Source organism: Salvia miltiorrhiza, chromosome 5 (genome assembly GCF_028751815.1).
Source record: "Salvia miltiorrhiza cultivar Shanhuang (shh) chromosome 5, IMPLAD_Smil_shh, whole genome shotgun sequence".
NCBI lineage: Eukaryota > Viridiplantae > Streptophyta > Magnoliopsida > Lamiales > Lamiaceae > Salvia > Salvia miltiorrhiza.
In genome coordinates, this window is record NC_080391.1 from 50,738,463 (window position 1) to 50,750,664 (window position 12,202).

The following is a 12,202-nucleotide window of genomic DNA, read 5'->3' on the forward strand; positions in this document are numbered from 1 at the left end:
GGTCTTAAAATAATACCACATAAAATCAATTTTATCTTAAGAGTCTAAAAGACATCTTTTATGCTATAGTGTAAATTATATGCACACAAAAGCGTTTCAATAAAATGTATATATAGAATATTGAACACAGCTACAATCTTTATATATATAAAAAGCAAAGTAAATGTCAATAAATTTAATTTGAAGGGTAATTTTGGAATTGAGAAAAATCTTAATAATTAAAACGTAATTAGTGGTTTAGTTTTTAGTTTCAAACGGTTACACTTAGTACTTCTTCATTTACTTTTTATTCTCATTCATTATATAAAACTTATTTTCTTTTCTATTTATTTTATAATTTTATTATGAATATAATATACATAATGCATCTTAAATAAAAGATCATAAAGAGATCTTTAATTTGATATATAATATGTAAAAAATTAATTTAAAATAAATAAGTTGTTATCATTTAAAGTTTAACCATATTCAAAAAAATAAATATTTTCTATCTTTCGTGCAAATGTGTAACATGTTCAAATATCTTTCAAATTATTTTTTAATTAATATATCTTTCTATAAATTTGATTTATTTTCTTATCTTTATTTTTTTGTTCTTCTTTTTCTTTCTCTACTTTTTTTCTTTATGGAAAACAGTGGTGCAATTTTATATCCTTTCTTAATAAGTTTTAATCTTAATTATGTAATTTTATTTTAATTGTAAGTGACAAGTAATTGAACTTAACTAAGTATGTAACTATTGTAAACGAATTATAATGCGTGTATATATATATTGATTTAAATAAGTCTAGGTGTATATTGCATACATTAGAAAATATTTTTAGCTTTGGATATGAAAATTCATGATAAATTTATAATTTTTCTGATCATGGTCAAGAGTTTGAATAAATTTGATATGTATTCTTATTTTAGCCTTTCTATACATATATATATATATATATATATATATATATATATGTGTGTGTGCGCGCGCGCACGTGTGGTGTATATATAGTGGGATTAGTTAGTTTTAATTATTGATGTGGTGCTTTCCTAATTCTAATATTTAAATTTTCAATTGTGTATTTTTGTTTATTTTAATTAAAAAAATATCAATAGGAAATTTATTGGCAGAATGATTTTTTTTAAAGACGTGAAATTTATAATTTTTAAATTTTTAATTTTTTTTAAAGACATGAAATTTGTAAATTTCCTATCTTCTTTTCCATATTTGTTGCACACTCAATTGTTTTGCTCTTAGCTCTTAGCTCGATTTTCTTCATCTTTTCATAAATTTGTCATTGAATCTAATATCCAATTCAACATTATGCAAGTTTAAAATTATATTCGCCGCGCATAGCGCGGGAAGTACACTAGTATTGCCTAAAATACCAATGAAATCCCACTATGCAGAATCCAATTGGTCGACAGTTTCTTTTTACTAGATGAAAATGAATAATCCACTTGCATAAACATACATTGCAATATCCATCTTCAAAAGGGCACTCAAGGTGTTCTAGACAAAACTGGGTTCTAATAGTTAAAGAAACAAGGGTAACACAAGCCGCAGCAATTTGTCGACCTCCATGAGTGAACAAATCAAACCTAGTCCGCGTTAAGCGCTTCCAGCTGTTTTCTCAATTCGTCGAGGTCATCAGCAGTGGTGGTGGTGGTGGTTTCCTCCGTAGTAAGTGGCTGCTGAAATGCATCAGCACTCGGAAGCTCATGAACGAGGCCTTCCGTTATGGCACCTAAAGTGTAAGAAAGTATCATGTCAATGGAGAAGATGAGATTATTTTACAGCGAAAGAAAAGATACTGACCTGAACTAGCATCTGAGACTTGTACATCGTCATCATCGACCACACTGGGACACAATAAAGATAAAAACATGAGACAATATGACTCCCAAAATATAGAACAAAGAGAATATGCAAAATTCAACTTAGATTATATCAAATAGGAATTAGCAGCACCAAAAATTTATTAGCTGAGGTACATCACAAAGATTAATTCAAGTATAGTAGGTCAATGAATCAATCGATATACGCAGGCATCACAAATAAGAGTGCTCATTTTGTTACCTTATGTTCCATTCATTGTCATCGTGAAGGCATTCAGGTTCTACTGATTCTTCAGCTTCCATCTTGGCTTTAGCAGCAGCGGCGGCGGCATCTCTGGCAGGCTTCACAAGCATATACTCTTTCTGCTCCGTAGCATTTCACAAATAGATTGCAAAGTTAGATAGCGCAGATTTTATCAACAGATTATCGCAAAAGCTCTGTCCAGCTTGAGTACCTGTCTCTCCAAGCAAGCAGCATTTGAACATTGAGGGTTTGGTTTCATTTCCATTGTTGGGAAGTAATCTTTGAGGGCATTGTAACCCTAATCAAGAAAGAAAACGTCACACTCAAGAAGCACCAACAAGCCCCACTGGATAATAATATATGACGACATTCACAAGCAAGAGGCATTTTATAGCTTCAAACACAAATATTATGATACAAAAGCCAGGGGATGTGTTCAGACTTATCATGCAGAGTATAAGAGAATATTCAATAAAAGTGTGCGTGCATGCACGCGTGTGTGTAACGATGCTAGTATATTGTCTGGCTTCAATGATGAATTCTTGAATTACTAATGAAGTTAGTTAATGGACTAGACAAATCATACTATATTTACTTGAATGTTACTTGCAACTGTAACTTAGAAAGTGAACACTTAAAACTAAAATAGAAATAAAATTGAAAGAAACGAAGGTGCTCTTCATTTGGTTTGTGAAAGTTTTAGAACTTGTCCAGAAACAATACACCTGAATTTCTGGTCCAACAAAAAGATCACTGGAGTGCCTAAACCAAACAACAAATATTAACAATTGGCAACTTATGAATTATTCATGACTATTTCAATCATGCACTCATGCGGGATGGACTGAGTGGAGTTTATACTCGCATGCATGAACTTGTGTGTGTGTGTGTGTGTGTGAGAGAGAGAGAGAGAGAGAATTTTACCAAATAGGGAGTGACACTTCCAAACTTCAGTAAATATTTAAGAGTGTTTTGAACAAGAAGCCCCGCGACAATTCCCTTCATGTCAACTTGAAGTAGTCAGAAATATAAAAGCAGTAGAAAGAGGAGCACAAAATAAGTCAAATCTGGTTGAGGCAACAAATGCTTACCATTGTAGTTGGCAAAGATGCAGCACAAACCCCTTCACGCTTTAGTGTACGTTCATCAACCCCAGATGCTACAACCTAAGATAGAAAAAATTTCACTAATAAATGTTCCACTATTACAGCAGACTGATGCAAAAGCCAGAAAACAACATTTAAAACAAAAACCATAACTGAAGGTTGCTGACCAATAAAAATCTCAGTGACTCGAAGCAAAGTTTATAGCACTTCAGTCTTAGTGTACAATATATAAAATCAGCAGTCAGGCTGCATTAGATGATGCAGATTTCAAAAGATTCAAATATCCTTCTACACCTTTTACTTTCTCAGGAATTGTACAATGCAATTAGTAGACTTACCAAGGGAGGTGCACAGGCAAAACAAGCCGTTTCACCAGGAACCAACAACTGTATATGACCAGAAACAGCATTTTCGGATACACCTGTACAAAAGATTTCTCAAATTAACTGCAAGCATAGATAAGCAATTCAGCATGATCGTAATTTTATTTTTACAAAATCAGATTTATGTAAGGCCAACACAAATGCACAACTTTTCAATGTGATAGATGAAGAAAATGGCAACTTTTTTCAGATAAGGACACCCTGAAATGAAATAGAAAAGTTAGGCCAGGTTTAGTAAAGCATTGACCTTGAAAGGAATAAATTATTGAATAACAAAGCTGCTAAGGCATCTAAAGGTCTCAAACTAAACCAGTTCTTGTTTATTTTGTAAAAAAGTAAACTGAGAGAATTAAGCAGCAATAGTGCATTGCTTACCAGACTCCATCCATGTTTGGGTCAATTCATTGCAAGCCTGCACCAGAGATCACATTTAAGTTTAGCATTAAAAGAAAGGTAAATTTAATCTTCTAAAATTCAGAAAACCATTCTCATTTTACAAGGTGTTTAACCAAAAACATGATTACGGATATGAAGATTTTGATTATAAGATCTTAATTCTGACCTGATTTACCACCATTCGTGCTTCATAATTGTCAACACAGCTTAAAACAAGATCAACTCCACTACCTTCTTTATCTGGACGAAATGATTTATTTGTAAGACTTGACATGAAGGTCTCAAAGCCTTGTACTGTTGTGATGTTCAAAGTATAGCTCTGGAAAACAAGATCAAACAAGAGATATCATAGTTTGTTAATTGGACACATAGACTAGCTGAAAATTTTAACAGTACTTTACCTCAAGTACAACATCGGGGTTTATGCCTGAAAGAGTTTGGACAGCAGCATCTGTCTTAGTCATCCCAGCCTATAAAAGGAAAACCAACATGGTATATTTTAACTTGCAGATGGAAGAAAAATAATAGAGAAGTTATAGTGATAAGGTAGGCATCAACCTATCCAAGCACCTAACTTCTCCACATTCATTAAGAAAATAGAGTAATGCAAATTTTGCAATGATAAATCTTTTATGATATAAATTCATGAAATATTGTTGGAGCTGGTGTTAGAGAGAATATTAGGATTTTTTCTTACACAATGAAAATTAGATTTCCTTCTTCCTTATTTCCCGCCACATTTTACTTCAATATAGTAACAATGTTTAATAGAAAGAATGGGCATTAGATGAGTATTTATCACAAGCAAGGTTTCACTTCTAGATACCAATATTTTTAAGAATTACTTACTTAATATTGTATTTCATAAATTTACTATAAATGCACCTGATCGGGGCGGAAAAAAAGCCTATTCATGTTAGCTAACTCCACTTTATCGTAGTCATACAACAAGAGGCGACCGATGCCACACCTTGTTAGCATCTCAGCTGCAACACTGCCCACACCACCTATACCCTGTAGAGCAAAAAAACTGTATCAGTATTGTTAAAAACTTGCATAAAACAGACAGGTTATAGAAGGATCTAATACAGACGGGAGCAGCAAAAGAACATGGCATATTCTTATAAAACTGATCATTAACATTTACAAGTATGTTTATTGTGAAGGGAACCATTAAGAGAAAATTCTACAAGAACAGATACATCTATAAGGAGAAGTTTAAAATACGGACAACTATGGCAATTGAAAATTCTCTAATTCTTTCATAGTTTTCCACGATACCCATCCTCTGAAGTGCCATAAGCCTGCTGTAAGGGTTGCTATCAACCACCTCAGCACTCATATCCTGCATGAAACAGTAAGAAAAGTCAATGTTTTGATCAATCACGACAGCAAATAAGCAAATAAAAAATGATAACCTTAATCTTGGAACGCTGTGCATTTGCTATTTTTTCTGCTGTAGATAGATGCTCAACACGTGATTGTATCTACAAGAACAAAGCACTTATTTAGAACAAGTAAAGTTCAAAAGAAATTGTACATAAACAACTGAGCGTTGTCTACTCCATAAATTTGTAAGGTTTCAAAGGATGAAACTGGTTCAGAACTAATGACAAAGAGAGAAGAAACATGTTACTAGATTCATAGTCGATAGTAAGCTTACAAAAAATTACTAACTAGTGTTAATGTACATCTTTTCCTTCCATTTTCCCATCTAATTTCATCTTTCCTATCAATTGGAGAACTAGTCCACCTTTTAAAATATACTATCCATAATTAACAAGCCCAACCATCTGCACCTCATCATCATCGTCGTCGTCAAAGCCATTCCAAGCTACTGTTGGGGACGGCTGCAAATGCATCTAAACATACGCATCTCTACTATCGTGATTTATGCATATGTTATCCTGTAGTGTTCTAACACTAAAAAAAAAAATGGAGCCAGTGGAACTATATAGTTTTGCAGCAATTTCCTTTTGATCTTGCAGGCATCCTTCCACACATAAGACATCCAGTGTCAACCCTCTCTAATCCTACATATATTCTTCTAAATGTCCCCGGCCAGTTCCATGTTAGATCCTAATTCATTCAAAACCATCTTTATTTATATCATTTTACTTCATTAAGCTAAACAGGGCCAGATATCCTTCCAGATTATCTTGATTGGCAATGTTCAACATTGTACACAAAATTTCGCAAGTTCCTCGGTCTCAACTCTCAATTAAATTAGATTTCCATGCTTAACAATCTCATTCCCGCCCCCAACCATATGCCTTTGTTCAAAAAACAGTTCCAGCTTCAGATATGATAGAGGGAGAGTTTACCTGATCAATCAAACCTATATGAGAAGGATCACGCAGAGAATCCTTCAGGTTGTGAAGTTCACTCAGCAAAACTTTGAGCTCCGCCTCCATTGTACAGAATTGCCCCAAAATCACCCTTTTTGTGCTCTAAATGGTGCAACTTCAATAAACTGAATCGCCTAACTCGAAATGGGGCAATTCGCTTAGTGAATTGGGATTTAGAGATAGAGATTTTGAGGTTTTTCACCTTCAAAAGAATATGAATTCAATCAAATTAGGAAGCTTTTTTGTTTGGACCGGGCGTTATGTTGTGTGAACCGGGATCTGGTTTCATGACGTTTTCCACGATTCAATATCCAATGAGGATTTGCCACGTCAAGAGCCCTTTTTGTGATGGGTGATTCTATCAAAGCCCCATTTTACTCACTATAACTCTTATATAAGTTCCTCAAAAAAAAAAAAAAAAAAACTCTCATATAAAATAATAATTATAAATTTATAATTTTACCCTATAATTCATATAGCCATAAATTAAATATAATTCATTACAGTTAAATTAAAATTAAAATTTTGTATAGTCCCAAACTAAATCTAACTCAAGCAATCCCGTGTTCAACACAACTACACTGCAGCAACAACAAAAAGAGAGTTTCTAGTAAAAACTTTCTAGTTGAGCATTGTTGATAACTACTCCAGTTTATGAACATCGGGGCAAGGAATCTTGAACAACCCATTTAACCCCAAAAACGACATCCTCACACGCGGTATAAACTTATCTATTCTATAAGATAAATCTAGCATTTGAACTTCCCTTCTGCTTTTAACAAGCAGAGAGAAAAACAGAAGAACTCAAATAATCACAAAGCGAAGTGGGAGCCGGTGATGCTCCTTCACTGCAAATACTTGTTTTGGCCATTGTTGTTGGCCGACGACGACTCTGCTGGCCGTTGTTGCTGTTTGGACTGTGAGAGGGTCAAGGTGGTGGCTTTCGTCAAGATTAAAGGTGGAGGCGGTCGCCGAAATCGAAAGAGGAGGCGCAGTGGAAGATTTGGGGATCTAAGGTTTCAAAGAGAAATGAGGGACATAAATTAGATAACGAAAGGTAAAAAGGCTCTGGGCGAGCGGCCCTGCCGCTGCTTTTTGCCGGAAATCTGAATGCGGCGGTGGCGGTAGAGTTAGGAAAAATGGTGCGGTGGTGTCTCTTTGTGTGCGTGCATCTGGGTCGTGAGAAAGAGAGGGTTGAATCGGGGAAAGAAGAGGCGTTGATGGTGGTGGTCGAAATGGCGGTAAATTTCGCCGAAATAGGAGAAGGCGACTGTTGTGGATTTTTTTTTTAGATTTGACTGTTGTAGATTTAGGAAGAAGATGAAGGGAGATATCTTTTGGTTTATGTTTCATACAAAGTGAACTTTGAAAAATTGTTTAATTATAGCCACAATCATATCAAAACTATGACATTAGCTCTTCTTTATCGAAATTACATATGAAACAATGACCGATTTCTATGAAATCAAATCCTAATGTATTCTACACTAAATGAATTTTTCAACAATAGGTAGCTATTTTCATCGGACCACCAGTGAAGTCGAAATCGTTTCTGAAAGTTGGCATCATTTTACTAACTTTTTGACGCGATTCCAACGGTACCGGTGGTCCGATGACGATGTGCTACCTACTGTTGAAAATTCCTTTTCGTGTAGAATACATTAAACTCTAGTTTCGTGGCAATTGATCATCATTTTAGTTGTAATTATGATAAAGAATAGGCCACTAACATAATTATGGTGCAATAGTGGCCATAATTAAATAATTTCTCAAAGTTCAGGCTATACAAAAAATAAATTAAAGTTAAGGCTATAAATTCAAATTTATTGAAAGTTCGGGCTATAAACTATAACTAACCCTTTCTATACAATGTACACGAACTTAATTAATTATATTTAATTTCAAGGTGATAATTTATAGAGTAAAAAAGTAAAGTTAAAATTAATTTATTTTAGGGTTAAATGCATGTAATATCATGAACTTAAGGCGAATTTCAAATTTAGCACGACTTTTAAAAGTTTCAATTATTATGACTAACCTTGCTCTGTGTTCAATTTTAACACTATTTTTTTGACGTGGCTTGCCGGCACAAGCTTCGGTCGGCGAGCAAAACGCTGCGTTTTTTCTCACCAAGCTTTGCTCATTCCAACACCCCTTCCTCCTCTCGCCGCCCCTCCTCCGCCTCCGCCGCCGTCGGTGGGGACGAGCACCCTCTTCTCTTCTTTCCCGGCAAGGAGCACCGGCTCAGCCACCGCCATCATCGACATCTCTCACCTCTCGCCCCTCACCCTCTCTCTGTATCTCAAACCCACACACCATTCTGACCACGCACAGGACGCAGAACACTAAACCCAGTCGACGCCTCTCTTATCTCTCTCCCCTCTCAGTCTCATATCCTCACCACTTTCTATCGCCCAACCTCGATCGTCGTTGCCCTTTTCCCTTAAACCCTAGATCCCCAACTTCAAACACCTAAATCGCGGGCACCCAGCCACAGGACGCCGCCCTCATCGACGCTCTATCTCGTCGGACGAGCAACAACTCTGAACCACTACCGCCTCCTCTGCTCTCGGTTGGACAGCAGCAGCTCCTGCCGCCCCATCACTGCCATCAACTTCTTCCTCCCTGGACTCGACTCCCACTGATAGCAAACACTCAAGTTCGATTTGTATAGCAATAAATCTTATTCTTCTTCGATTTTCTTCCCTTCTTAGAAAAACCCACCTTCTTCGATCATTTGGAAGACACGTCATTGCCACGTGGTTCACGTCATTGCCACGTGGTTCTGCCGGAAAATAAATTGGTGTTAAAATTGAACACAGAGCAAAGTTAGTCATATTAATTGAAACTTTTAAAAGTCGTGCTAAATTTGGAATTCGCCTTAAGTTCATGATATTACATGCATTTAACCCTTTTTTTTATTACTCTATCCGTCCCACGAAACTTGAGCAATTTATTTTCGGCACAAGTTTTAAGGAGTTAGTATTTTGTGTATTAAGTGTGGTAGATGAAAAAGTGAAAATGTAAATAAAGGGAAAAACTTTTGACATATAAGGAAAGTTTTCAAGATTCGCAGGACAACCTGAAAAGGAATAATGTTCAAGCTTCGCAGGACGGAGAGAGTATTTTTTAAAGGGCTATCTATATGTAGTATAAAAGAGAAATTTTTACATCCAAAATTTCTTTATTCATTCTTCTTTTTTCTATTTTAATTTTTTTTTAAATTGTTAACTTCGATTCATGAAAAAAAAATTCAATATGAATGTTAAATTAAATATTATGATAAGATCTTTAATTCAATGTAAAAATTATAAAAAACAAATTTGAAATAAATAAGTTATGATCTTTAAAGTGTCAAAATATTTTTTTTTTCGTTTTCATTTATTTATATTGTTGAACATTACTTTTTTCCGTTTTGTTTTCATTTTTTAGTTAAAAAAAATAAGTATATACCATTTTTTTTACCTTCAAAAAAAATTACATGGTTGTTTAATTATAATTATTTTAAATTGAAATATTTTTGAATTATTGTAGTTGATACAATGCAATTAAGCAAAATAAAATTTGTGTTAATTTTAATATGAATTTAGAAATAAAATAGTTACTATAGATTTAGAATTTAAAATATTATATAGATATATTAACTCTTTATTTAATTGTCCCCAAGGGGACACTAAGCGGTGCGACCTCCTGTGTATGAACAGTGAGGTCTCGGGTTCAAAGTTTAAACCCCACTGCTCCCCCTCCCTAACTCTCCAAGTCAAAAAAAAAAAAACTCTTTATTTAATTATGTATATGAATTATTTATTTATTTATATAAATATATTTTTGTTATATTTTTCTTTTCGTATTTTTCCTGATTTCTTAATTTGGTTTGGGTTATTTTAATATGACTTTTGATAATTATGCAACTTGTATTTCTAACAGCCCGAAATTGTTATATTAAACGATAATTATTAATTTTGTTACATTGATGATTTAGTGTTATTTTCTGAAAATGAGACTGACCTAAATTATTTGGTTTATAATCTATGAATTTAATTATTGTTATACGTATTTAATAATTATTATATCATTATACCCATTATGTTGATAATATTGTTATTATACACTATTTTAAATCAAATACTAATATTTAAATTAACATACTTTTATTGTTAATTAAACCTAACTCATAAATAATTATAATTTGATATTTTTATATAATTTAAAATTTTAATATATACATACATATATATATATATATATATATATATATATATATATATATATATATATATATATATAGTGGCGCGCTCCAGTGATACCCTCTATTTTTCGTGAGACACTGAGTACAATGAATAAGACATATATACTGATGAACAAGGGGTACAAGGCAGTATATACTGATGAATAACGAAACTTAAAAAATTGGTAATGAATAAGACATATAAACTGATGAACATGACAGTATATACCGATGAACAATGCAGTATATATTGATGAATAACAAAATTTAAAATATTTCGCTTCCTCCAGGATTCGAACCCTGAGAAAAAAAATTATCCCTCTAGATACAATATCAGCCATAGAATTGATGAAATAAACGTACGAGATCGTGTCTTAAGTTTTACTAAAAATTGGGGGTCTCATTGGAGCGCTCCCCTATATATATATTGTGGACCGTGCATCGCATGGGAGGGCATACTGATAAATAGTAAAATGGGGGTTGTGAATAGAATTACCCTTTTTATGATAGGATGATTCTATTCATAGCCCCAATTTTACTCACTATAGCCTTTTAAATATAATAATTATAATAATAATAATAATAATAATAATAATAATAATAATAATAATAATAATAATAATAATAATAATAATATATTCACTATTTTACCCCCCACCGTCTCAAATTAAAGGTGAATCTAAATTAAATGAGATATTTGTCGTAAAATACATGAACTTTCAGCAAATTCTTATTTTTCCCAGGACCTTTAAAATTTGAAAAAAAGAAAAATACACCACCTTTCTATTCCCATCGGTATGAAATACCCCCAAAAAGCTGATTTTAGGACTTTTGACTTTGATTTGTTGATACCTAAGCCGATGCATCGACTTTATTATGCCACATTTATATCTGTCATGCTTAGGTATCAAAAAATCTAAGTCAAAAGCCCTAAAATCAACTTCTATTTGGAGGTATTTCATACTCGTTGGAAAAATCAGAAAAAATCGAAAGGTGGTGTATTTTTTTTTTTTTCAAATTTTAAAGGTTACGGGAAAAACTAGAATTTGCTGAAAATTCGTGTATTTTACGGCAAACATGCATCCCAAATTAAATTTCAAACTTTAGTATATAGCCCCAACCACAATCAAGAGCAGAAATCTTCAAGATAGTCTTTCACCTATTTCGTCTCCACTGTATTTTTTCCCTATCATATTCATTGCTGGACCATTCTTTCTATGGCTACAAACCCCAACCATTTTCCATAGTTTCAGTCCCTCTGACTTCTTCCCACCTGCGCTCCAACTTCGTAGTTGATGCGGTGGCCCTTCACTTCGTCCACCGTCCTATTCGCATTTAATTTGGAGATAGATAAAATCAGGCTCGACACCATCTTCAAAGAAGAAGCGATTAAAATTATTGGTTGATTCTCGCCGATTTCCCAAAAAAAATTCCAATATTTTACGAAAACACATTATTGAAACCTATTTCAATATTGTTACCCAAGTTTACGGCAAGTCGGTCGATTCATCCCTACTTTTGTAATTGTGATCAAATCGTGGGTAATTTAATTCATCCCTATGTTTGTAATTGTGATCAAATTGTGGGTAATATCATACTTTCTGAACAATGTATTGAAGTATAATTGATAAAACTATTGGGTTTGGACTTTGGAATTACTTATACGGATTGATTTT

General features: G+C 33.5%; 1 protein-coding gene across 1 annotated transcript; it reads right to left on the reverse strand.

Moving 5' to 3' along the window:
* Positions 1 to 1,358: 1,358 nt before the first annotated feature.
* Positions 1,359 to 6,670, reverse strand: LOC130987230 (ubiquitin-like modifier-activating enzyme 5). Its single transcript, XM_057910887.1, has 14 exons — positions 6,275 to 6,670; positions 5,369 to 5,437; positions 5,182 to 5,295; positions 4,836 to 4,964; positions 4,352 to 4,420; positions 4,117 to 4,269; positions 3,930 to 3,966; positions 3,510 to 3,592; positions 3,157 to 3,231; positions 2,990 to 3,064; positions 2,277 to 2,363; positions 2,063 to 2,184; positions 1,802 to 1,845; positions 1,359 to 1,730 (listed from the first exon to the last, which is right to left on the reverse strand). The coding sequence occupies exons 1-14, from the start codon at positions 6,362 to 6,364 to the stop codon at positions 1,585 to 1,587; spliced, it is 1,293 nt and encodes a 430-aa protein (XP_057766870.1). The 5' UTR covers positions 6,365 to 6,670; the 3' UTR covers positions 1,359 to 1,584.
* Positions 6,671 to 12,202: the final 5,532 nt, after the last annotated feature.

Bases quoted from the DNA above. Each gene is read 5' to 3' on its own strand.
- LOC130987230 (XM_057910887.1), bottom strand. From the start codon at position 6,364: ATGGAGGCGGAGCTCAAAGTTTTGCTGAGTGAACTTCACAACCTGAAG. The intron at 4,270-4,351 runs GTAAAGTACTGT...CTTGTTTTCCAG, and splicing joins ACCCCGATGTTGTACTTGAG to AGCTATACTTTGAACATCAC. The intron at 1,731-1,801 runs GTCAGTATCTTT...CTTACACTTTAG, and splicing joins AGTCTCAGATGCTAGTTCAG to GTGCCATAACGGAAGGCCTC.